The 27,922-nt window shown below is 38.0% G+C and overlaps 1 protein-coding gene across 1 annotated transcript in view; it reads right to left on the bottom strand.

Annotated features, from left to right (window-relative positions):
* Positions 1 to 27,922, bottom strand: part of LOC121423216 (polycystic kidney disease and receptor for egg jelly-related protein-like) — a 42,038-nt gene that overhangs the window by 10,758 nt on the left and 3,358 nt on the right. Inside the window, exons 4-32 of the mRNA XM_041618537.1 lie at positions 25,027 to 25,241; positions 24,149 to 24,311; positions 23,440 to 23,672; positions 22,428 to 22,651; positions 21,084 to 21,678; positions 20,479 to 20,669; positions 19,588 to 19,723; positions 19,086 to 19,226; positions 15,575 to 18,586; positions 14,743 to 14,905; positions 13,865 to 13,963; positions 12,791 to 12,987; positions 12,289 to 12,528; positions 11,495 to 11,625; positions 10,885 to 11,029; positions 9,524 to 9,597; positions 8,867 to 8,992; positions 8,140 to 8,257; positions 7,717 to 7,790; positions 6,968 to 7,127; positions 6,352 to 6,446; positions 5,842 to 6,088; positions 5,141 to 5,266; positions 4,359 to 4,512; positions 2,606 to 2,807; positions 1,959 to 2,183; positions 1,554 to 1,641; positions 896 to 1,185; positions 72 to 284 (exon numbers count right to left, since the gene is read on the bottom strand). Of these exons, the coding sequence (XP_041474471.1) occupies positions 72 to 284; positions 896 to 1,185; positions 1,554 to 1,641; positions 1,959 to 2,183; positions 2,606 to 2,807; positions 4,359 to 4,512; positions 5,141 to 5,266; positions 5,842 to 6,088; positions 6,352 to 6,446; positions 6,968 to 7,127; positions 7,717 to 7,790; positions 8,140 to 8,257; positions 8,867 to 8,992; positions 9,524 to 9,597; positions 10,885 to 11,029; positions 11,495 to 11,625; positions 12,289 to 12,528; positions 12,791 to 12,987; positions 13,865 to 13,963; positions 14,743 to 14,905; positions 15,575 to 18,586; positions 19,086 to 19,226; positions 19,588 to 19,723; positions 20,479 to 20,669; positions 21,084 to 21,678; positions 22,428 to 22,651; positions 23,440 to 23,672; positions 24,149 to 24,311; positions 25,027 to 25,241 (8,077 nt within the window). The remainder of the gene's footprint in view (positions 1 to 71; positions 285 to 895; positions 1,186 to 1,553; positions 1,642 to 1,958; positions 2,184 to 2,605; positions 2,808 to 4,358; positions 4,513 to 5,140; positions 5,267 to 5,841; positions 6,089 to 6,351; positions 6,447 to 6,967; positions 7,128 to 7,716; positions 7,791 to 8,139; positions 8,258 to 8,866; positions 8,993 to 9,523; positions 9,598 to 10,884; positions 11,030 to 11,494; positions 11,626 to 12,288; positions 12,529 to 12,790; positions 12,988 to 13,864; positions 13,964 to 14,742; positions 14,906 to 15,574; positions 18,587 to 19,085; positions 19,227 to 19,587; positions 19,724 to 20,478; positions 20,670 to 21,083; positions 21,679 to 22,427; positions 22,652 to 23,439; positions 23,673 to 24,148; positions 24,312 to 25,026; positions 25,242 to 27,922) is intronic.

Below are 27,922 nucleotides of genomic sequence, written 5' to 3'. Positions count from 1 at the left end.
ATTTACATGCCTATAAAGTCCTCCTTCTGGGTTAGAAAGATTAAACATTGAATCTCCTCAATGTTTCTTACGTTATAAAAGAAGATATTAGCCATCATAGCTGAGAAGAGCAGAGAGAGGCAGCAGGATACGCGCTGGACCCGGGTGAAACGGCTCTTGGGTGGTCTGGAGAAGACTGAGAACCACAGATGACCGTCACTCAGGTTCTTCCTAGTCTTGGTTGAGAAGAGATGGGTGAAGCTGGTCAGTTCACTACGTCCAGCTACTGGAATCACTCGGTCAATCTATAGCAGAGGAGATATGTTATGCAACATTATCAATTATATAGCTTTGAACTATATCATTCACACATGTATACATTTTACAATTCCCTCATCCCTACGGCAAGGTTCAGCAAAGTTCAAGCAGGTGGATTTCTTATTTTTATTCAAATATTCTGAATAAATATTGAAACTTTGTGGAGGTGTCATGGTGTAGTGGTTCAGTCACTTGACTCTTAAACTGAAGATCGAGGGTTCGAATCCCACATGGTGCTAATGTCCTCTGACAAGACACTATCCATGTTTGCCACTCTCCTCACAGGTGTTAAATGGGTACCCAGTAGGATGTGAAGGTCAATGTGATTAGATTGGCATGTGTTCATTGATAAACGGTGGCCTGGCCAGAATACTCCCCAAGAAGTGGAGATGATACACTTTATGTGTGGAACAGTGCTGGATCCTATGACAGGGTAATAGTAATTATAATGTAAAGCGCGTAGAAACACAGTGTATGAAGCACTACATTAATGAACTATTCTCATTATCTTAGGGATAAAGTACCTATGATATACTTTTTGAAATTAATCAAGAGCAAAAACAAAACAAAAAAATTATAATTGTTGATAGATTCTTACCGCTCCATCATCCTCCTCCACCGCCCACCATCTGTTTGCCATAAAGTAGAACATCTTATTGGTGTTCAAGTCCTTGACTGATAGATGAGAGAGGAACCAGCTTGGGCTCTTCCCACCGTTATCATGCCAGATCCTTACATGCATGAGGTCTCCGAAGGGCCTGGAGGATGTCAGCAAGAAGGAATCGACACCACCGCTCTGGAGGACCTTACGCTTCGGGTCGTGGAGGGTGCGGACGCCGCTGTCATTGTGGTCCCCGGTGATGATGATGTGGACACGAGCGGTGGTTCCTGAGATGAATATAGAAGCGACAGCTTGTTCTTGTCATGAAAAATCTCTTGGTCCCATGGAAAACATTTGAGTGAATGGAATGTAAGGTTATTGAATCATCATAGAAGAGTTTGGGGTTGTCTCACTATACAATACCGTTGTCACTGAACTGAGAAAAGAAAATACTTTAGGCAATCTTGCCCCCTCTACAATTGATAAAGCCTACATCAGGAACTTTATTACCTGAGAAGGAAGTTTTTCATACATTTTGTCCTACCTTCATTTCACTATAATTGCCCTTTCTCCTAAATCTAATGATGAACTTGGGATCAATACATGTAGCTCCCTGACCAAAACGAAGCATACATACTCCAAATAACATACCAACCTGCATCCGACTTGACACCAGTGAAGACGGTGACCTCATAATGGCATTTATCATGAGGGTTGTTACCTATCAAAGGAGTTACTCCAGCCTGATGGGAGAATGAAAGAGACCACCAATCTCAAAATTAACATATTCCTTGCATGGTAATCTGTTCCCATATGCCATCTAGGAATTACAGAACTTGGTTATCAACAGTTTTATAATTATCTCACACTGATTTAGTAAAATGTAATGTAAATCCTACATTTTTGCCACCATTTAAATGATATATTTTAATGAAGCCCTCAAAATTGTTTTGACATAATGACCAATTTAGGGGTTACAATTTGGCACCCCAGTTATCTACAAAGTCACATATACATGTCTACAAAACACACTATGAAATTAACATTAGATTTAATGTACCTTGAGTAGATCTCTCTTGTCAGCTTTCCTAGCCCAGAGGAGTACAATCAGGTAGATACAGAGACAACATGTCATGAAGGCAAAGACCACTGGGTTCTCGTGAAGCTTGGTGAAGGCTGACTGAGAGAGGTCGATCCTATTCATTGGTATCTGGAACCCAGCACCAAACATGGTTAGATGGTTGCATAGACAGGTGGTGTGGGTTGCATTACTGGACGGACTCACCTAGGAGGAAACAACACATGGGCAATAATGTAATAACAAGATTCTCAAATTATGGTCTTCTTCATGTTCCATTTTCTAATCAATCACAGGGGAACAGGGGAACAAGCTTTTGATTATGCAGGACCAACTTAATGGGATTCGCCACCACAAGGTTTCAAAACTGCAAACTCCTTAATTTCTTTTAAGAGCAACATGAAGTTGAGGTTGTCTCAACATCACCCTTGAAAGACACTTCCCTCCTTCCTTCTCTCCCTCTTTTTTCTCTCTTCCCTATGCACCTTCTCAAAGCATTTTTAAAAGTATATGGTATCTTTCATTAATCATTATCATTGCTGTTGGATCTCTTGTTGGGTTGGTTTTGACCAGGAGCGGTTTAACCAAGAACAGGGAAATTTACAATCAGACAAGAATATATTACTGACCTGACACCCATCTTTCTTCCATGGGGATTCACTCTCTCTTTCCTTGATGTAGGAACAGCTATGTAAGGTAGGACTGAAGGAATAATGTTTGAATTCAAATGTTGCATTGGGTGTCCGGACATAGGTCTCATTCCACTCGGCTTCACTAGCTAGCTCTCTCACTCCAACGTTTATTGATGTGTATGTCCCGTTGATGAGCAATCTAAACAGAGAGAAAAAAAAACATTTCAACAAGGTCTATTGCCTCTCAAGGCATCACATTAAACCATATCTTTCTTTTGATGTTTTTTACAGTTAGACACAGACTGCAGGAAGATAATGTCAACAGCGTAAGTATAGTATTAATCCGTCTTGAAATTGTAAATCTATGATTAACTTAGGTATTTAATAAAAAAAAGGTTTAATGCTTTCAATTTATAATGTCAACAGCAATCCAACGATGAGATAAAATTGAGAAGAAAGACAAGTGGAATGCCTCTGGCCGTCTCACCTGCATCACGCGATTCAACATCGCAGCAGTGCTGACTTTGAAAACTACTACAACTCGCACAAGATGTTCAGTGATACTTGGTTACTCTTATTTCCACGTTTTATGAAGTAGACCAATACACTTTACAGAGATAGGATGGTAATTCAACAAATACCCCCAATGTGGCCAAAGTTCATTGACCTCACATGACCTTTGACCTTGATCATGTGACCGGAAACTTGCACAGGATATTCAGTGATACTTGATTACTCTTATGTCCAAGTTTCAAAAGTCAGATCAATAAACTTGCAAAGTTATGATGGTAATTCAACAGATACCCCCATTATGGCCAAAGTTCATTGACCTTTGACCTTGGTCATGTGACCTAAAATACGCACAGGATGTTCAGTGATACTTGATTACTCTTATGTCCAAGTTTTATGAACTAGACCAACATACTTTTAAAGTTATGATGGTAATTCAACAAATACCCCCAATTCGGCCAAAGTTCATTGAACCTAAATGACCTTTGACCTTGATCATGTGACCTGAAACTTGCACAGGATGTTCAGTGATACTTGATTACTATTATGTCCAAGTTTCATGAATCAGATCCAAAAACTTTTAAAGTTTTGATTGTAATTCAACAGATACCCCCAAATCGGCCAAAGTTCATTGACCCTAAATGACCTTTGACCTTGGTCATGTGACGTGAAACTCATGCAGGATGTTTGGTGATACTTGATTAACCTTATGTCCAAGTTTAATGAACTAAGTCCATATATTTTCTAAGTTATGATGACATTTCAAAAACTTAACCTCAGGTTAAGATTTTGATGTTGATTCCCCCAACATGGTCTAAGTTCATTGACCCTAAATGACCTTTAACCTAGGTCATGTGACATGAAACTCTAATAGGATGTTCAGTAATACTTGATTAACCTTATGGCCAAGTTTCATGAACTAGGTCTATATACTTTTTAAGTTATGATGTCATTTCAAAAACTTAACCTTAGGTTATGATTTGATGTTGACGCCGCCGTCGCCGTCGGAAAAGCGGCGCCTATAGTCTCACTCTGCTATGCAGGTGAGACAAACAATGAGCATTGAATGTTCAAAATGGTTATTTATGAAATTTCATTGAGAAAATAGTTCAGATCCCATTGTGAGTTACGAGCTGTCAACATCAACACACTTTGTATAATCCAAGTACTTCCCATAATAAAACGTGCACAAAGAATGAATGACCCTTTATAAATATGGTTCCTTGTGAATAGCACTTACTCATTCATTTCATTATTATCAATGAAGCATCTTGTGTTTCCTTCCACCGATATGAAATCACTTTTATTCCAAGGATCCACCAGAGAGCTGTTATATAGTGGGTAGTCTGACAGGCTTACAGTCTGGACTAAGGTACAGTTCCAAGCATTGCTTCCTATTGCAATTAATATAATAACTAGTGTCACTAGGTTCTTGTTTTAGGGTATAATTACCCAACAAACTTAATGTCCATTTTCTAAAATTGTCTTTATTACTTCTATGAATGATTTTATCCTGTTCTTTTTCTTTTTTCACATAAAGCTCCATCTTTATGTCAAACTTTTGCTGTATTCTCATTCATCTCTGAACAATCAGTCATTTTTTCTAATTCTTTTAGATACTTTAATATCAATAACACAACATTATATTTTTAATGTTTAGACCACTATTAGCTCTTACTGCCTTTTTTACTCTTCAAATGATCACCTTTATTACATTTTTTTTCAATTCAAATCACCACCTACCCACTACATTTCCCCCTTCATACCACCCTCTATTTCATTTCACTGCTCAGATCTACCCCTCCAGATAAAATATTTTACTATGCACTATTTACTATCACCCCTCCACACAAACACTTTAATTTCAGTATTCCAATGAGTCCTTGCCCTAAATTAATAAAAACAAACTAAGTGAAGCTCATCACTTCACAGCTCTTCAAATCTTGCCTAGATCAAATAAAATCCCTTTTATACAATACATGCAGATGACAATGCACAGTAAAAAACAGTTTGAATAAATACCTATTTCTGGCAGACCAGTGGTTGTTATCATAACAATTAGAGTACAGTTGTAGGTATAGTTTGATTCCATTCCAGTGAAACCCATACATCTCACCTCAAACTCTACTCCATTTGAATCTGGGATATCTGAGGTCAAACAAAACAGAAAATGAAGGTGTTACTTCTTACCTAAAATATTTTAGTGCAATGAAATTAAATTCAGTTTTGTTTATTGTATAAAAGATATGGTAAAACAGTCTGGATACTGACAAAATCAAATTGTAGAAAAAAAACATATGTAATCAAAATGCAATTGGAGAAAAGTCAAACTTGGTTGCAGCAGAGCCAATGATGATGCCATTACAACTTGGAACTGAATCTGCTTTCATTCGTACAGGAATGCTTAAAATAGACTAAAATTTTCATTTCAGTAAAACTCTCTTGTTCTAGGCAATTGCCTTCATTATAATAGTATATCACTCTGATTTTTGTTCGTATAAATATGTCAATTGAAATTGTGAGCGCTTTGGGCCATTTGGGAAAAGCGGGTTATAAATATTGAGTATTATTATTATCATTATTATTAGTATGAATACCACAATTTGGATCTTTGATCATTACAATTTCATACTTAGATTATAGTGTTCATTCCATAAGCTATTACAATATCTTAGAAAATAAGATTGCTACAGATCACGTAGTGAGCGCCAGGCTTCACTTACCAATAGTATGAAGAGCAATGGGTCCCCCTACTCCATACGTCTGACTGAACGAGGTCACAGTCTCATTATCTAATGTAATGGAAGGTTGATTTATACGAGGGATGGTGATGGTGATAGGTTTAATTGTATTCTTGACCTCAATCACATCTTTGGAGGAGGTATCAATAAACTGGAAGGAGACTGTCTTGCTGTTGATTTCCGCTGCTCCTCTGGCATAGGGTCGCATGTTGGGTTGATACATCACTGCCTGTATGGGGAGAAGCAGCAAAATATGGCACACAAAATAACACGATTTTAAAGTTACATGGTTACAGCCATCTATTCAACATTAATTTGGCTATACAATGCAGTTCTCTATTTGTTATATACAGATGAAAAATGAACAATTTGGAATTTTCACCTCACTTGAAAATTTTTGTCAACATTGTATGGTATCCAAACTCAAAGCATACTGGATAAGAAACATATGTCAATGCCCATAATACATATTTGAACAGGACAGGGTAGTACCTTAAACTGAATTCCACCTGACGTAGCATCAACATCAAACATGCTTTGAGCAGATGGAAAATCAAGATTACATCCTGGCTCCACTTCAAAGTTACCTGAGATAGTAGAACAGAGAAAATAAAGTAGTGAATCTCACTGAAATAAAGTAAATAAATGATCCAAAATCAATCAAATTTCTTTTAACATATAATATATTAGAAGAAAAAGCAAATATGGTAAAAGCCTTTCTTTCTTTATTCAGTATATTTTCTTTGATTCAACAAAAACTAAATTTATTTTGGATGAAATATAGGAGGCAGATGGACTTTAACGTCACATTATTGAACATTGTGATTTTCATGACCTATGTGACTATCATGTGCAAGTGTTTGTGTTTCATTCTGTGCAGACAAAAATGACTGGCTGGCTCAGAGTCACTTGTCTTTGTTACTAAAGGTAACTATCAGAAAATGAAACCTTGCTCATTCTCAACAGTACCCTATTGTTTGGTGTGTCTGCAACTTACAAATCTTTATGATCAAAAATACAGAGGATTATTTCGTAAAAAAAAGCTCAAAAATACAATCTCAGATGAAGAGTCAGAATATTCATGTCGTGTCGTAATACTGTTCTTTACCTTCTACGTCTTTGCTCTCAGTTTTCTGAACTCTGACCCTGATGTTTCCTGCATCTATGGTAACCGGACCCTCCCCTTCAATCACATTGTTGCTAAGGACCTCTGAGACCTTATCCACAACAGATACAGACCTGACTAGGGTGTTCTCTACTGCAGAGTTCTATTTCCAAAGAAAAAAGAAAAGAGTAGAATTGCCCCATACAGGGGTTAAATAAGAGATGAACTGCATTGAAATACAACCAATAGTAAATTAATAGCCTTTACAGACTTTATGAAAGATATACTTAAGACGTAACTTGCATTGATTCCATTGACTTGCATTCAATAAGCCTTCGTTGATCGAAAGGCTACAAAAAAATAACAGGTTGGCTATCAGTTGTTCAAGTGGCAGGATTTCTCTAGTTATATGATTAAACTTGTTATTTTCCATTGATAACAAGCTAAAATATAAGCCCATGTATCCCAATTATAAAAATATCTGATAAATATGGTATCAGCCAATCAGAAGAAAGGATTTCAATAGCTTGTAACAATGTCTGCCTACTTTCCATTGTAACAATCTTATTAAACAGGGGCCTATAATAAGGTCCCATTTCCTAAAATTTGTAAAAATGAAATACTAAATCAGGGAAATACATGTATAGCAATATTTGGTATTAGCCGACCAAATAGCAGGGTTTCAATAGCATTTAATATGCTATTGATGACAATTCCATGAAGCAGGATACTAGAATACATAGTCAACTCACCCTTAGGACAGTGACGGAATCCTGATCATTCTCAGAATAGTCCATTTTCTCTATGGCGGCATCAACAACATTATCTGAAGTAAAGAAAGGAAAATATGGTATACAATCATGTAAGATTAATCAGAATGAAAGTACCTGAAAGATAACATTGATACAGAATTGACATATCCAGTACATGTACATTGTCAGAAGTTATTGTATGACATTAACACTGCCGTGTCCTGAAATCTGGTATACCCCAGCTTGCATTTGAACACCATGAATTCACCAGGAAAGGATATGCTTCTGTGTTCACCGGAGATGTGACGAATGCACGCTGGTAAAGTTAAGCAATGGAATTTGACAGGTTACAGAGCAAAGCGCACAAGAGGTATAACTCTCTACATTCCTTTCCTTCCCTACTTGTCAAAAAGAAAGTCTTACCACAGACTTTGAGAAGTAAAGAAGCAGAGAGTTGAAGTCTCTCAACAGCCGTTTGATCTTCTTCTTGAATACCAACCAATGTATTTGTTAATTTCTCTGTTGCTCCCAGAGCCCCATCCTAATAAATGATGAAAAAGAAATTAGATTAATGCATCATCATCACCACCACCACTATCATTGTTTCCCTACATCACAACAATCATCATCTCATCATCACTACTGTCACAACTACCACCATCCTAATCATAATCATGATCATCATCATCATGATCCTCATTATCGTCATCATAATCATCATCATCACTATCATCATCATCATCACCATCATCATCATCATCATCATCATCATTATCATCATCGTCATCATCATCATCGACATCATAATCATCATCGTCATCATAATCTCATCATCCTCATCGTCATCATCACCATCATCTTCATCATCATCATCGTCATCATCATCATCGTCATCATCATCATCATCAACATTCTCATCATCCTCATCATCATCATTGTCATCATCGTCATCATCGTCATCATCTTCTTCATCATCATCATCACCACCACAACCACCACTAGCACAACTATCCTTACCATCACCTCAACCATTACCATTACCACCTAACTCATTACCACTTCAATGGAACCCAATACATGATTAATCTAGTCATCCTGCCCCTTCTTCCTCTTCTTCCCTTTTCTAGAATTTTCTCTATCTTCTCCTTACTTGTGCCAAGGTGGAGACTTCACTTGGAACGTCAGTAGCTAGACCAAGTACTGATGAGATGCGGTCCACATCATCAACAGAGATTGAGGATGAGCCACCTAGAATTGTCACCATCCGTTCCCTTATCTGAACAAAGAACAAGACATGAAGTAAATAAGTTTACCCAACACCACTAGCCTTCTTCAAGAGGATCTTATTTCATGAAAGATACAATGTTAAAGAAAATACCAGAAAGAAAAAAGAAAAAAAAAATGTATCTGATATTGTATGCGCCAAGACAGTATTATAATCTTACTGTAGGAATCCCTTCCCTTTTAAACCCCCCCCCCCCCTTACCTGTTTTCTTTTACATACTTCTTGTTCTTTCCCTCCAATATTCTTACTTTTGTGCAACTTCATTGTTTTTGTATCTCATAATGCAGGAATGGTGGTTATAACATGCAATGAATGTAGGCTTGGAACTCAACCAGAACAAGTTTGCATTCAAATCATAAACAAGGCCTAAACCAAAGCCTTAACATGGACAACTAGAGACTCATCTCTATGATAACTGGCAGCAATTATGATTTTGGTGGGGGGGGGGGTTCAAATTGACCCCCTCAATTGGTTCAGAGTTAACTTGGGTTATTGCATGGAAATACTATTCTGACTACTTACTCCCATCTTGATTTCTGAATTCAGACCGGTGTTTGATGGTGACCCATCATGCTGGCTAGATCCTGATGATGAATCTGTAAAGATACAAGATGGCAAACGATATAAATACACCAAACTGGAGAGTATTTCATCAAGTAAATAATAATAATTTCTAATCACTAGTGAAATCCTTGCATCTGATTGGCTTTGAACAAACTAGTCAGTAAAAATCACTGACAAGGTGTTTCAGTGAAACCTTCCCAAGGTACATCCATGGTCACAGAGCAGCATATTAGATGTCAAAAAAGTAGTACCTATGTGCACCTGGAACATATCATGTTTACAAGTCTCATAAGGCACATAATGTAACAAGAAGGAACTGCCTTCTAACCATTTTTGGGATATTTGTACATCCTTTGGTAATGCACTTGTTAATCTTAACCAAAACCCCATGGTGAAATGGGGAGGCATCTGAATATTTCCAATCATAATAACTTCACTCTAGAAAATGGAATAAATATATTTCCCTGAATCTGAATATACATGTATTGATAGATCAACAGGGCTAGACCAATGGCTGTTACCTGTGTTAAGCATATCAGAGATGACCATCGCATAGCTTGTAGACTAGTGACCCTTACCTGTGTTAAGCATATCAGAGATGACCATAGCATAGCTTGTAGACTAGTGACCCTTACCTGTGTTAAGCATATCAGAGATGACCATAGCATAGCTTGTAGACTAGTGACCCTTACCTGTGTTAAGCATATCAGAGATGACCATAGCATAGCTTGTGGACTAGTGACCCTTACCTGTGTTAAGCATATCAGAGATGACCATAGCATAGCTTGTAGAATAGTGACCCTTACCTGTATTAAGCATATCAGAGATGACCATAGCAGAGCTTGTAGACTAGTGACCCTTACCTGTGTTAAGCATATCAGAGATGACCATAGCATAGCTTGTAGACTAGTGACCCTTACCTGTGTTAAGCATATCAGAGATGACCATAGCATAGCTTGTAGACTAGTGACCCTTACCTGTGTTAAGCATATCAGAGATGACCATAGCATAGCTTGTAGACTAGTGACCCTTACCTGTGTTAAGCATATCAGAGATGACCATAGCATAGCTTGTAGACTAGTGACCCTTACCTGTGTTAAGCATATCAGAGATGACCATAGCATAGCTTGTAGACTAGTGACCCTTACCTGTGTTAAGCATATCAGAGATGACCATAGCATAGCTTGTAGACTAGTGACCCTTACCTGTGTTAAGCATATCAGAGATGACCATAGCATAGCTTGTAGACTAGTGACCCTTACCTGTGTTAAGCATATCAGAGATGACCATAGCATAGCTTGTAGACTAGTGACCCTTACCTGTGTTAAGCATATCAGAGATGACCATAGCATAGCTTGTAGACTGTTGATTGTATCCAGTAGATGCCTCAGAGACCATCGCGTTGGTCAGATCAGTGAGGGTCTCTGCCAGATCAACAGACGAGCTCTTGTTAAATGGATGCACCTGGGATACAGAGCAGAAAATCAATCCAAAACTTGAATTAAGATGTATTCATTTATTTTTATATTTATTTTTTGGGGGTCTAAGCAACATCTCAGAAGTTATATCCATGCATGATTTTAAGCATTTAACTGCAGCAGATTTACTACTTTAAATCATTTGTTTAATTGTTTAATATTATATTTTAACTCATTTCTTCCCCATACACAATTAAATTCAAACTGTTCAATTAGATATAAAAGAACTTTAAATAATCCAAGGCCATGGTAATGGATACACTTCATAACTGCTCCTCTCACTGACCCATGAAAGAATATTATGGTACCCTCTCCATTTAGATGTTTTCATTCATTGTATCCTTTTGATGGAAGTCTACACACTGTGGTATCATTCTAGATGTCTGAAAATGCCTAATGAAATAATAATAATCGTGTATTAAATCATACTGATTATAAATATAAACCTCACCCTTATTTCCATATTGGAATCCACAGCATATGTTCCGAAGATGTCACTAATCTGAACTTTGATATCAACAATGTAATCATATTGAGATAACCCAGCAGCAAGTAACAAGTCCGAAGAGGATGGTTCCGTATCTACACGAATGTAAAAATCAGTCAAAATGTGAATACATACATGTGTAAGTCAACTTTCCGAAAATCAAAAAAGCATATGCATAGTTTAGCTCTAGCCTACTTTCTTATTATTCTGTAATTTCACTTTGCTGGAGTTTTAGATGACACATTTTATCAATCCACTCATATCATGTAAATACCTACAGAAAAGAAAGTTGTGAACATTTTGCCAGGATCTTTGCTACATGTATAATCTTACTGTATAACTGCACCCCTCTTTGCATATGCAACATTTTAATTAAATTGGAAATGGTATCATATTACTGAACTGTGTTTTCAATGGGAAAATGATGATAAAGAAGATCATCATAATGATGATGGTAAGAATGATGAAAATGATGATGATGATGTAATTGACCATCAATGCAACTTTTTCCTTATCACTATAGATATCGCCATCATCATCCTTATCACAATAATCATCCTCTTGTAATTATCGCTATCACCCTTCCTCCTTTTCATCATCATCATCACCATCATCATCATCATCACTACCACCACCACCATCATCATCATCACCACAACCACCGCCACCACCACCATCATCATCATCATCATCACTGTCATCATCATCACCACCACCACCACCATCATCAGCATTATCAACGTAACAAGTCAACTCACCAGAGTAAATCAGGGACCACACATTGTTGGTATCCTGTGTGCTCAACGACACTGTCTCTTCCACTCCCCTGACCTTTGACCTGACAGCATAGCGCAGGGGAAGACAATCATCGTCCACCACCATCCAATCCTGACAGGTAAATGAGAACTTAGTCACCGCCACCGTGCCTTCCAGAGGAGAGATAGAGCAGGAACCACCGTAGGGAGCCATATCAATGTCAAGGGTCATGGCCATATCCGCTGAAAGATGATAGCAATGTCAGAAATAAGTCATCAAAGTCCAACTTAGAATATCATTCCAAATTGTCACAAAAATGAATATCATAAGTCATATTTGACACTTAAAATATTTTGTGATTTTCATCAATGGTGTTGTTTTACAGTGAGAGGGTTGGCATTTTGGAAATTTAACTGTTTTAATCGCTAGAATGAAAATGACTGCATTAAATTGATGTTAGCTCATGGATTTCAAACACTGGAGACATGTTGAAACAAGCCTTACCTGTTGTACTAAATGAGGGAGAGTAGGAAGCCACGAGATCTATCTCATACTGTCTGCCTTCCTCAAAGAATCCACTCTCTATGGCCAAGAGATAATTGGATGATGTGGTGGTGTGGTTTGACAGTGAAGAATGAGGTAGCCATGCATCTGGTGATATTCTGTGCTTTACATTGCTTCGGTATTCTGACAGCTCCCATCTTGAATTGAAAATATACATTTGTTAACGTTATTTTCAGTTTTTCATGAAAAATGAAAATCATGGAGACCGTGGACTAGAGACACCTCAATTCTCAGATTAGAATGACATGGAGTACCAAACAACACATTCAAAATCATACAAAAGAGAGTATGAAAATATGTGCACATGAACCGGTAAAGGTTCCATTGAAGTCATATAGTACCAATAACTAGAACATTGTGTATTATATGGAATCCAGAATAGAAACAGATGTAAGGTGGTACACTATAAATCGAATTATTTTGGAGGGGATTTCACAATCATACAGGATTTGATCAGTGAGGGATTCATGTGAGGGGAAAGAGGTATGCACCCCTCTATTTTTCTTTTATAATTCATATTGATATTATCTTTATCTGAGGACACCTAAAAGCATCCCTCCCCTTTCTTTTGAAATCCTGGATCTGACCCAGCACTTTTGCTGTTTGGTAAGAAATTGAATCTCCATTCAATCTCACTTCTTCTGTAAAGCCTTTATCAAGCTTTATTAACCTGGTTGACTTCTGAAATCATGTGATTGCCATAGGTTTAGTACCATGACCATCCAATTTGAGTAGGCAATGGGTTAACCTGTTGACTTTTGAAATCATGTGATAGGAATCGGTTTAGTACAGTGACCATCTAGTTTGAGGAGGCAATGGGTTAACCTGTTGACTTTTGAAATCATGTGATAGGAATAGGTTTAGTACAGTGACCATCTAGTTTGAGGAGGCAATGGGTTAATTCCAATACAAGCACATTGCTGTCAAGTAAATCAGAGTGTCAAATAATGGCACCAAACCTACAAGCTTATCCTCATCAAAACTAGAACTTGGATTATATTTTTAAGGACTTACTTGTAGTATATGATTTCATCAACAAAGGTAGAAGATTGGATTACTCTAATAACCCATTTATTCTGAGGGTTGACTTTCCTTTGGCAGTTCGCCTCGCATCTGTGATGGATAATAAGAATAACAAATATTTCTATTCAGACATCCTCAAAGGTATTAATGAGAATAAAACAAACAAGCTACATATACAATTGCCTCTAACGTGTCAAAGCTGAGGGCATTTGAAATGTTTCAAATGTAAATAATGTGGGCAATTATTCTGATGCCCAAGAAAACAATGTGTTTGGATAAGATATTGATATGGATCCATGTAATTTTACATTTCAAATCTATGGCCGGTCAATACCAGTCATTAGTACCAGTAATGGTCTATTTGCATGTTGGCTGAAATTGAATAAATGATTTCTGCCAATCATTGAGTTAGATCCAGAACACAATTTTATTATAAGAAACTGAATATGAAGTGTGTTATAATCATATCATTACATCACCTCTTTGAGTGAGATTAATGATACTGAAAACTACAAGGATCCCATAATGGTGTGTAAAAGCATTGTGGCTTAAAGGATGAGGTTTGACTATGAACCACACTGAAGGCAATTGTTCCGTCAAAACAATTTGGGTTTTTTTATTAATAGTAATTTGGGATTTTGATTCATAACTTTCCATTGCACAGAACAAGGGGGATGGCCTCGATAGGTCTTTGGCCTTTGCCAATCCCCTACATCCACTAGATTTTGGTTTTACCCTTTTCTTTTGTCATATTGATTCTCTTTGTTCTTATTATTTTATTGTTTATATATTGTATGCTGTATTATTGTACCTTTTAAATGGATGTGAATAAAAAGGAATTAGAAAACAACACAATCAGAGATACATACTCGAGAGAGACATCAGGAACGGAGCCATTTTTAACATAGATGGTTTGTAGAGCAGTGGCATTTCTAAAACCATCAGACACATGAAGCTTCATCTCATACACCATGTTTGGGTACAGATAACGTGTATCCATGGCAACAACATCAGAACGCTCCGACAAAAGTCCTAGAAGTGGAAAAAATAGTAGGATGTTCACTTGATATATGATACATATAAACTCATTCCTTATCAAGGCATGGTCACTCATGAAAGGAAGGTGGAAGATTTGATCGCAGCGAAGTCCTACTAAAGACTTACAATAAGTAAGATGTTCCACCATCTAACTTGCTATTCAGCTTTAAGATTTGAGAAGGGTAATACGAATATTATGTTATGTACATTTTAATTCTTTGCCCGCCATGGACAGATTCACTCCAGTGCCATATTAATTTCAATGTGCGACCCAAAGAGGGATTTAGCCTGTACTACACTAATTCATCTCACAATAGCTTTGATTGGTTTATGGTAAAGGAAAGCTTTGTGTGTAAACTGTAAAATGTGATGCCCATCTCTATTGTGTATGTACAAACAACTTAATGCACTCTGTGTGTATTGTGAATAGAATGTGACTCGAGTCGAACTTGGCAGTCTGCTGTGTATGACTCTAATCGGACAAAGCGAGCAAAGAGTTACAGTACTAAATAGATCTTAATACATTATATTTTGCATGAGGACATTGAGAATTGAATGACTCAGAAAAAGTTAGCTACTATATTTTCTCGAAGCATTATGGTAGCTTTAAATAAAAGAGTATTGAAAAAAATAGTAATCATAAACAGAGACCCTCTGACTCACCTCCTGGTAAAGGTGCATTAGGAGGTCCTCCATGACGTCCAAAGCATCCTCCAACATCAAATGCTTCCTTCTCAAAGTCAGGGTTGACCACACTGTCAGACAAGAGCATGGAAAAGTCTTGATTCCAAACCTGAAAGGTCTCGAGATCTTCGATGATGGTACCATTGGCATAGGTATAGCTTTTCCTTCTGCACTGCCAGGTGAAAGTCCATCCAGAATGATCCTGTGATTCCTTGTCAGGGTCAAAGGACAAGGAACCATCCACATAGAGATCCTGATACGACATGGATTCACCGACTTGATACGACACAATGCGCTTATCACCCCCAATGATCATTGCCACAAGGTCACTTGCAGCAATTGATGCATTCACAGTGGCAACGGTTGCCAAACCAGGCTCATCCTGAATTGATACAGTCACAGATATCACATGATTACCAGGAGAGAACGTACGGGCCGGGAATACAATCTTTGACAGCGTTGCGCCCTCAGAGTCAATGGATGAAGGAAGTGCCACTTCTTCTAGAGTGCCATTGTCCAAAATAAAGTAAACCTGCCACATGTAGTACACTAGATTTGATGATGTACAGTTGAGTGAGATTGTTGTCTTGACACCAAGTCTTTGAGACACAAGGATGGAAAGTTCACCAGTATGTCCAAATGTAATCACTGGAGGAAAGCATCCCTGACTTCTGATAACTTGCTCTATGGACGTTCGAGCTTGTGATACAATATTTTGAACAAGGACCTTAATGGAGAATACCCCTGTAGTACCAAACTCATTAAACACATCAATAGATGTTGTGCCATCATTCCACATTTGGGTCAGATCAAGAACTTGTAGTGGTCTGTCATCAAGGGTATTCACCAAGCGGGAATCCATGGTGGCACAGCTGGAATCCCCAGCTACAGCCAAATATGATGGTTTTGATGACTGATCTTCAAAGTCCACAAAGATACAAGCTTCTGTAGGTAGACTTGAGAAATGCAGTGTGAACATCAATGATTTATTGCCAACTTCGATACCTGGTCCTTCGATGGAAAGACCAGAAACTTTGGACTGAGCAACCACTGTCAATGACGACACTTCCCAACTTACAGCATTGGAAATGTTCACCGAGACCATGTGTGAGCCTGGGCTTCTAAACTTCCAAGCATTGCGATGAGAATCTCCTTTCCAATAACTAGGCTGAAGTTCAAACAGTGTAGAATCATCTTCAGTCCCGAATGACCATTCATAGAGTAGATTTGTACCTCCTGTTGTAAGGGCTTCTACAACAACTGAAGCATCAAGAGGAATGTGGTCGATGTCAGTTCCGAACGCATTCTCATCCATAGATTTGTCAGTGACATCCCCATAGTTAAAGAAAACATGAACCCTTGGATTAGACACTTCTTCATATACATCAACTGGAATCTCACATTCCTGAAAGAATTGGGAATTGTTGAATAGGAAGGTGACCAAAAATGCTCCAGGAGAAGTGAATGATTTTGAGACTGTAGCAAGATGGGTGGCAGTGCTGGTGTCCAAAGAAGGGGAGTTTTCAAAGGTTATATCAAGAGCCCTCTCACCAACTCCATCATCAAAGTCTGCGATGTACACAACATCATCAGGCACAGAGAAGTTTTTGGCATGAAAGAGAAAGAATGGTACTTGGACAATATGGTGTGGAGGGGCAGAAATAGCAAAGGGCCCTTCATTGACAACTGAAAACTTTGAAGGAATAACAGTCAGGGTGATTGTATCTTCAGCCATGCTTATATCATTCGTTACTCCAAGAACAACATCAAAGTTTTCGGTCTGACATGCTGAGAATGTATGGCTGAACACCATCTCAAGACTATTGGTGATAATGCTAGACTGGATGACAGAACCATCCCCGAAATCAATCATGTAGGTCACATTAGTTCCAGCTAAAAGGGATACGGTAAAATTGACTATCTCACCAGACCATACTGTCAGACTGTCGACATTGAATGTTGCATTCTGGATCCGAGAACCAGCAGTAATTTCACCTGTCGACGTTACCAAGCTCACATTGTTGAATAAGAAATACTCATACACAAATATCCCACTTGAAAAGAATGGAAGGTGGAAACTTACAGGATAAGAACTTCCTTCTGTCACTTCAAATTCAAGATTGTGTACTGAATTGTCAGCTGTATTGATCAGAGTAACATTCAGTTTTACCTCCACTGGTTGCAGAGCAGGACTACCGGTATAACCTATCGTTACCACGGCATATCCCATTTGAGAAACATTTAGATTGACCTGCTCTTGGACATTGATGGTCAGGGTATAGACTGGAGCCATTACAACCACCTCCACAATGACACTATCCTGGCTGACCTCATTCTGGGCTGTAACAACCAAGGCAATGTCCCCAGGGATCATAAACTGGTGTACTTCTGTCTGGCATGATGAGTTGGTAGGCAAACGATCGGTAGTCCCTGTCAGGTTTGTCCCATCAGAGATTTGGATGACATATGTTACAGAACTTCCCTGATCAGCAAAGAGACAAATCGGCGTATCAACCTCGGTTTCAATCAGGTTATCGACCTGGACCCTCAAATTGGTGATTCTCATCTGAATGGTGAAATCAACTGATGAATTATACACTGGAGAAAATTCATTGCTCACTTCCACTTTGAGGTTGTAGTATCCAGCTTCCAAGTCCACCATGTCTACAACACAACTGGCTCTGCGATCAACCACATCCCAACTGATACAGGTACTTGTTATGTTGGTGTCATTTAGAAAGATATCCACAATGATGCCACGCCCATTTACAATCTCAATGTCGACGATCACTTCTTCATCATGCGCAACAAACGTATCTTCACCTGCTTCACTGAAGTTGGCAGTGATGTTGATTATTGGTCTTTCTGTGATAGCCTCAAGGATATGTAAGTCTAGCGATTGAGTGTCATTTCCAAATGCATTCTGGGATACTATGAAAAGCGGTAAGATGCAGGATGATGATGAAAAAAGACTTAATGTGGCTTCCCAATCTGAAAAAGTAAAGATGAATTCATGAATAGCAGCTAAAAAGGTGTAATAAAATGGATTATGCATTGAAAGTTTCTTTTTAGAGGGTTCTACGCATTGTCGCTTAAAACATTAATTTGGCCTGTAACTCAATTTTATTTCTATGAAATTAAAATGAAGCATTACTGTAGAATTTCATTTATATTAAATACTGAGGGTACTGATCATTAAAAGTCTTGTAGTTTGCCATTCTGATTTTAATTTGATAAACCTTTATACAACACAAGTCAATGGAGCCAAAATGGTGGCTAAATGGGTTCATACTCATGATTGGGTTATATCACAGCACCTGCAACTTTCTTGCCAGGCTCTTGGCAAAGAGAAAGGGACAATAAAGCTCTTTAGCTACAAGATTCATTACTGCCATGCAGAATGTGAATGCAGATACAGAAATTAGTGCCACCTTACCAGTCCAAAGGAACACGAAGGACATCTTAATGCCATGCATATTTATACACTTACTTTCATGTTTGAGCATGATGTCAGCAAGATCACAGGTCCCAATAGAAGCGGATACAACGGTATCCTCAGGTGAGCCTTCCAAAACGATCAAGGAAACCTCTGAAGAATTCCCTAAAACAACTTCATAGGAGACATTGGGAGCTGTAAACAAATGGAAAGAACATCATGGGTGTGTTTCACAAAGATTTAAGTATGACTTAAGTCGCAGTTAAATGCCAACGCATACAAGATATGCAACGCGCGATCTTATTGATAGAAAGGCATTAGTGCGCGTCCTCTTGAGACAATCTGACCAATGCAGTCAAGCCTTTCATACCGTATGCAACCCGGCATTTAAGTGCGACTCTAAGTCATACTTAAATCTTTGTGAAACACCCCCAGGAGTGTTTATTCAAATTTGCTTTCCTTTGCCAGAGAAAACGAAAAAAAAAATCATAAGGAGTGATTCAAGATTAGCTTTGCATTCCAAAACAAATCAAAATTGATTGATGATTCGACTAACCTTCATAGTAGACGTACCAAGACAAAGACATATCTCCTGATACTTTGAGGACACCATCCTTAACTTCTTGAGTTGACCCTGTGTCGTTTAGTGTGATGTTGGGCAATGGAGGATTATGGGTCACAAGGAAGGTTGTCTGAAAAATGAAGATAAAATGACATTCATGAAAGGAGTCCCCTGGAGATGATCATTTTGGTTTATATTCACATGGGCCCAGATTCTTAAACTAGGTTCAATTGAACCTCTGGTATAAAATTGCGGTTTATCTATGGATAACCAGTTATGCCCCAAATCTCTAAAGATACAGGTTCAATTTATCATCACAACTGACACTCAAATAATTCAGAACTGTCTGAAAGTAGTAACTAAAACAGTTGTCTTCATCAATAAAGCATGAAGAATGAGCACAGTCAACATTGGAAGCATATAATGTAAACAAATTGTTGACATTTTTGGCTTTACATAATTCAGCAGTTAGACCATGGCCTAAATTAAACCGGACTTCAGAATACGGGCCTATGTCTACAAACAATTTTGCTACTTCTAAAATAGTCTTTTAACTCACAGGTAAAAATCATATGGTGTATTATCTATATGGTCTTATTGCCATTTGGTATATGCACTTCATGTGGTCTATAACCAACTTGGTCTGATTCCCCTTTTATTCCCAGCTGGACCATTTCAGTTTTGTCAACTTATTATTTTTCACTTTATCAAATGAATACTTGGTTCATGAACTCTTCATCTGAACATGTAAACCAGGTGGATATGGCCTCACTGAAAATTAGACAAAATGACAATGAGCTAACTGGCAATAAGACCAAATGATTAGTAATATTATGATGCCCTTGAACTGTAGATAGTACAAACAACTTTCGTCAAACAACTTACCGTCAAAATACCAGAACCATGGACTGTCTCCCCTTCTACAGTGACATTGTACAGCCCAGGTTCGGACCAGGTATGGTGCACTATGTTGCATAGGTTCATCAGGACTTCTTCGCCATCACCAAAGTTCCAGGTAAACTTATCCAGCTGAGTCTCAAAGATGGCTTCAACAAGGATTTCATCACCTACCAAGCCTGTGATATAAAAAAAATCCAGCCAATCACAGGAAGTGGCTATTATCATCAGGAGATAGAAAAAAAGTAGCAAGGACCCATACTAAAAGAACAAAAAATGTTACACGTTGGACTAGAAGGGAAAACATGTGGTGTAAGGGGAAGAGGTAGACTGAAAGGCAACTAACAAGAGGGTTAGAAGAGATTGGAGTGGAGTGCGGAACACCTGCAGAATACCAAGAACAATTCAAAATTAATAAATGCTTTTAAAAAGGCTGTTACAAATTTGCATTAATTCTGTACAAATGGACACACAAGTTCAACTGCACAACAGAAACCAAATTGTCTGATGAATTTACATCATTAAGCCTCACACAAAAACAATGAAGTAAAAGGCAGAATAGGTCAAGATGGTAGTATTAATTCAGAGCTCACCATACGGTGGAGTGACAATTTCTATCCCTGGGTATGGTGTAGGAGCCAGAACGGACTTGAACTTCTCTCCTACAGGGTTGGTGAAGGTGACATTCACCAGGGAGGTATCCCACATTCCTACATTGGTGTTCCTGACCCAGATACGAGATGGTAGAACCACCAAAGCCCTCCATTGATGTTCTCCTGGCACGGATGTGACGCCATCGTACTCTAAGACGCCTTCCCCTGTGAGCCTGCCATTGTCCAAAGACAGTTCTTGGTCCACTGCGGTTGATCGCCTGACAACCAAAGCCGTCTTGGAGACCAGAGCAAGGATGTCTCCTCTGCGGACTTTCACCCTGTCCAACTCATTCAGAGGCACAAAATATCTTCCAACAATTGGAAGGGTCACATTAATACTAGCCACAAGTTGGTAGGTGGTCAGTAGAGTTGGTGGAACTGTGTCAGGAGTGGGATTAATGCATCTTCTCTTGGTGAAGCTGAAACCACCTTGATTCTGACAGCTGTAGCTTGTTGATACTGGCAATACTGCTTCAGCAGGCTTTGTATTGTTTTCACACTGAGTGGAACTCTCATCAGCAAGAGGGCGAAAGACCTGTGTGAATTCAACATCATGATTCCTTCATCAAAGCACTAAAGCACTTTATCAAAAATACTTCTCAAAAAATCTGTATGAATCCATGTGTTTGCAAATGCATCATATGCACCTCTGTCCAACTCTATACATTTGTGAGCATTAGATGAATGATATGTTACATGGTTTAATTTGTTTTCCTTTTTCAAACTTCTTCACTGAGTATCCTGCAAGTGAATTTACCTGGAGAATGTATCCAAACTTTGTTGTGAAGGCTTTTGCAACCAGGTAGAACTTACCTTTATACCATAAACAGGTGTCATTTTGTCATTATTACATTACAATGTGAATGTCAATTTACAAAGAAATGAACTGAAACATATGGCAAGGGCAGATCCAGTAAGATATATGCAGTGATGACTGATATAAATTGGGACGTCATTTTCCCCACTTTCCTTTTTTATTGCAAGAAATCATAAAAAATTCATTCTTTCATAAATATATTCATAAACATGTTTTGATTCGCACAAAACGAAGTTGATGTAATGACTGTTTTACACATTAAATCAGTAGTTTTGGGGTGTCAAAAGGAAGAGATGATATCATCAGTTTCATGAAGATATGCAAAAAAATATTTCGCTACATAATGCAAAACTTAAAATATACATTTCTCAACTATGTAATTCCTAGTCCGATTTTGATGTAATTTCAGTGTTTCGTTTGTGTGATTTTATTCTATCTGTTCATATCATAAAGGACTTTCAACCTACCTCCAAGGAGACATTGCCAGAAACCTCTACATCAAGATCAATCCCAACCAATAAGCCATCTTTGAGGACAGGATCCTTGGCCTTTAAGTAGCGTTCATCCATAGGTAAAGGTTTCAACACCTCCCCAAAGGACTGAGTAGCAGATAAAGATGTAAATTGTGATCTCTTCATAGCAGAGTCACCAGGAGCGACATGGTCCACTCCAACATACTCAATTTGAGAATCTAAAATGAAAGAATCAATAAATCAAGCAATAAACATTCATGAAAATATTTCAGCTGTTTTCTAATACAAGTATTGCAGCAACATGCTTCCTTGTTGATCTAATCACATTTGTACATGAGAAATACATGAGATCAATCAATTATTGTAAACTGTTTTCCTTTCTCCTTTGATACATAACCACAAAGATCTTGTTTAATCTATATATGATTGACAGCAATCGATCAATGATAAGCTCTCATATAGAATATAACATCAATCATATCAATTAAGAGGGTTAAGTTCCTTTCACATTTCGCGATGCGACTGCTTACAACCGTTGCGATTATGTGTAACCTATATTGTGACAAAATGATCGCAAATGATCGTACGAGAAATTGTGAAAAGGTAAGCCCCTTAAGGGAGAAAGGATTTTTTGCTGATAATACATTAATTAGTACATGTATGTGCATCATTATATATTTCTGCTAAATATTTAAGTTTTCTTGAAAGAAATCAATAACATTTCTCCACAAAACACTGACGATAACTTGCAGCCCAACTGCAAAATAGTTTTCTGTTTGCTCTGAGTAAAACAGACTTGACATATATCCAAACAAGAACTCTCATGCATGACTGAATTTTAATAGTTGTCTTTCAAAGATCACGACTTGCTATGTTCATTCCCCTGTTTGTGTCACAAGTAAATTCTAATCATCCTTGAGCATGCATTAGGGCATGCCATGCATTAAGGCATGCCATGCATTAGCACATGCCTGAACAATTTTCCAAGCTGCTGTTTTCTCGTCACCTGACACATTGAAACTATCCAACACCGAATCCACCTGGAAAAAGGCCGACAGTTGCATGCTTGTTCCCATGGCAACAGTGATGTCACAGTCATAGCTCTGCATCCCTGGGTTACGGATGGGACAGGTGATGGCGATATCGCTGACGGGAATGTGGACCGACACGGGTAGGATCCAATCAGATCCTGGTCCCACTTGGACTAGTCTGAGGTGTATAGCATGTGGACCTGGCTCCCTGAAAAGAGTGTATTTTGTGCATGGCAATTGCAACATGATTGGTATCAAAAGTAAATGACCAATTGCCACAAACATGGAATGTTTCTCAGAGTGAAAATGTTTGCTAATGATGAACATTTAAATTCAAATCTATTCAATGTCTTTAGTAATAGCTGGTGTATTTTAATTCTCAATACACTTTACAATACATAAAACAAACACAATTATCACATTAATCAAGCAATTTTATGAATTAATTAAAATAATAGACAACTCATCTATTTCAAAGTTTGATATGATTCAGAGTGCATCCAAACAGCATAAGTGTGAAAATTAAGGTCCAAAGGAATCCCCACCATGCAATCACAAAAAAAGAAATACATGTAGTATTGAAATTGCTACTATTAGCACTTGATTATATCTATAAAATGCTTTGTACCAATGTAGTACATATTATTCGTGTAATTTATCATCAACGCCCGATGCTTGTTTTACCTGAATACATGTTGGAGCATCATTCCCTCCTGCCAAGGCCCCTCATAGTGAAATGGATATTCATCACCGAAGCTGATGTCGATGGTCACCGTCTGGTTGTCAGTTTGGTTCCAGGTGGCTGGGTTGGTGAGTGTGAAGGTCACAGGTTCAAATGCAGGGAAGTCTTTGGTAGAAAGAGGGTAAAGAATGCACCTTAAAACTTATAATTCGGATGATAAAGAATGATAAGAGGTTGTATCTTATCACTTAAGATAATTTAGCCAGGGATTTATACTTCTTTTCACTTTATATTTCTCTTAATTTTCATCATCTTCATGTTATGTTTGATACTAACAATGTGAAATTTTATTTATCTGCCATTGAGCAATAAACTGAATCTAAATCTGATTCAGTGCCCCATCTTACAAAGAGTTATGATTGATCCAATCAATCGTAACTCTATGGAAATCCATCAGTGTCATAATTTTTCACAGGAAATTTGCAAAATGTCCTTTGTAAACAAAAAAGAACACACCAAAATGTCAAGAAATCAATGAATTTATGGAAATATCGTTCATTTCTATAATTTTCTTTGAGCAAACATGTATTTAATATGTTGACTTTGCTGGCTTTCCATAGTTGCGATTAATTGGATCGATCGCAACTCTTTGTAAGACGGGCCCCTGAACTCACATTCAACTCTCTAACTTGATCCATAAGGAGTGATAGTAAACATATTTTCTAAATTCATAAAAATTGTAGTATATATTTTGACTGGCTGAAATAAATATAGTTGATAGCTAGCTCTTAAAGCAAGCAGGATTGAACCCTTTGTATTTGAGTATGTTGGAATCAGTGTGTATGTCATAAGTATTGAAAAGGAAAGGATTGAAACATACCAGTCTGACTCTGAAGCTCTTCAATCTGAACATCATCCAGTGCCAAAGGTAGATCATTAACATCATAAACTGATACCAGTCTATCTCCACCACATGACTGAGATGGAGAGGAGTCACATGACTGGTCACATGATGAGGTGTCATGACTGGATCCAAGTTCATCAACTGATGAATTCATACAGAAACATGCATTTCCAGATTTGAGAACTGCATAGCTGTAGAGAATATGAATCTATACAGGGTGTATCAAATAAAAGGAAACCCAAGTATGATCGAGTATAATTTGAAAAATATGGATTTTGTTATTATAATAGTCATATCACTAAAAACTACAACTCTTTCCCTTTTCAATGACACCTAACTTTTCAGGGTCCACGCTTCACTGAATACCATCCTTTTGAAATATTTATACAAAAGACACGGTGGTTCACTTTCATTGCCTATTGAGTGGCTTCTTTGAATGTGCACCAAAATGATTAGCAATTCAAATGATTTCAGTTAAGCATTCCAATGACTTTTGAATTTGGTGAATGAATTAGAAATGTCTATTTATTTAACTAAACAAGGCTCCTACTCCATGATTTCCAACATGGTGCAACTCACAACTGCACAGAGATCTTTCTTGGTAAAAAAGTATCATGAGACAAGGAGTTATCTCCAGACTCAAGAAGCATTTCATTTAATGTTTCCGGATAGGGACCCCCCTACCAAGAAGACAATTTGGCTTAATGTGCGCAAGTATGAAGCAGAAGGAACGAACCATAATCTGAACAAAGGAAGATCAGGAAGAAGAAAGTCAGCAAGGACAGAGGAAAACATTGAGGCTGTCCGTCAGCAACTGGAACGCCATCCTCATCAGACAAGTGCTCGCAGAAATGGAGTTGGGCTCACACAGGCTTCTTTTAACAGGATCACAAGGCTTGATCTTAATCTCCATCCATATCGGCTACATGTTCGTCATGAACTTATGCCGGCAGATCTGAACAGAAGACGTGATTTCTCTCAGTGGATTCTGCAGCGTTGCAACAGAGACCAAAGATTCATCAGGAACCTGGTTATTGGTGATGAAGCAGCATTCGCACTCAACGAAGGGGCAAATAGGAAGAACAACGTCCACTACGCTCCGTCTCGGCATCCTCCTGCCTTCAACTTTGAGAAGAGGTGCAGCAGAGAGAAGGTTACGGTATGGGTTGGTCTTTGTGGAAACGGCGCAGTGTTAGGCCCATTCTTCTTCGATGCAAACGTTAATGGTCAAACCTACCTCCGCATGATCAACGAGCAAGTTGTCCCACAGTTGGAGAACAATTTCCCAAGACAAGAAAATGGAATGTTCCGCTATCTCTGGTGGGCTCAAGATGGAGCTCCAGCTCATCGACTTGGAGCAGTTACAGATCGACTCAGGGAGCTCTTCCATCAGCGAGTGATTGCGATGCACCAAGCAGTGGAATGGCCCCCAAGATCACCTGACTTGACACCCTGCGACTTTTTCCTTTGGGGATACTTGAAGGACAGAGTCTTCGTCACACCACCCGGTACCCTTCAAGAACTAAGGGAGAGAATTCAAATTGAGGTGGACAGATTGAGGGCAAACCCTGAACAAGTGAGACATGTCATGAATGGGATCCAGCGTAGGTGTCAGCTTTGTTTGGAGAGAGTAGGGGGACACATCGAGGGACTTGGAGCCTAAGCAAAAAATCTGGTTTCATCACACTCACGTTTTCTTTCTCATTTCATCAGCATTAGCTTGAAGAGTTCAAAGATTTATTCTTATTTGTTACAGACATTCAAAAAAAGAAATGATCAAGAAGTGAAGAAAAATAAACAAAGTTTGGAAATGAATAATTGTTGATATGTTTCATCATTTTGTCTTTATCCTAAAAAAAGTTTAATTTTGAAAATGAAAGATGCGTGAGAGTGAACCACTTGAAATTTTGTAACACTTTTTCAGAACAATGGTGTTCAGTGATGCATGAGCGTGACGAGCTAAGAGTGCTATCATAAGAAAGGTGATGAGTTGATCTATCTGTTGATATAAACCCAACTATTGCCACAGTTATATTTTTGAAATTATTATTGATCAAATTTGGTTTCCTTTTTTTCGATACACCCTGTAATACTAATGTGTTTATTAAGAATAATATCCTTATATATTCAATAATCACGATTTTGTAGTCTCTCCTTTCTTTTCTAGGCCTTCTTCCTTCATTGCTCTTTTCTTTAGATGGATAATGGAAATAAATGCTAACAAAACAAAATTAATGGTATTTGGTACCAAACGTAAAGTAAAAAATCAGATTCTCAGAATTTCCCACGTGGAAGATTACCTCGAGAATGTAACGCATACTAACTACCTTGGTATTACTCTTGACCAGAGTCTAAACTGGTCATTACATATATCGAATACAATCAGAAAGATAAATAGAGCAATAGCATGCATTAAGAGGATGAATATCATTTTTAACAGAGAAAATCCTTGCGCAGCTGTATTACTTGTTTATTCTACTCCACATAGACTATTGTTTGGTGGTTTGGGGAAAATGTAACATAACGGTCTTGATAAAACTGCAACGCACCCAGAACAGATATGCAAGACCAATTCTTAACGCGGACAACACAACTACCAAAGAAACTCTACTAAATAGTCTCAGATGGCAAAGCATTGACAGTAGAATTAACTATCAGTATAAATTCTAAATGACTTAGCACCCTATTACTTGAATGGTCTTGCTACAAATCTATGTATTATGTCACCCGCCATTCTGCATTAAATCCACTGTTCACACCAAAACCCCGTACTGGATTTTAAAAAAGATAATTGTCATTCGTAGCCCCCAGTATCTACAACAAACTACCAACCTATATTCGTACGGCAACTAAACTCAATTCTTTTAAGACC

The sequence above is a fragment of the Lytechinus variegatus genome, chromosome 10, assembly GCF_018143015.1.
Source record: "Lytechinus variegatus isolate NC3 chromosome 10, Lvar_3.0, whole genome shotgun sequence".
NCBI classification, from domain to species: domain Eukaryota; kingdom Metazoa; phylum Echinodermata; class Echinoidea; order Temnopleuroida; family Toxopneustidae; genus Lytechinus; species Lytechinus variegatus.
This window is presented reverse-complemented; position numbering and strand designations above follow the sequence as displayed.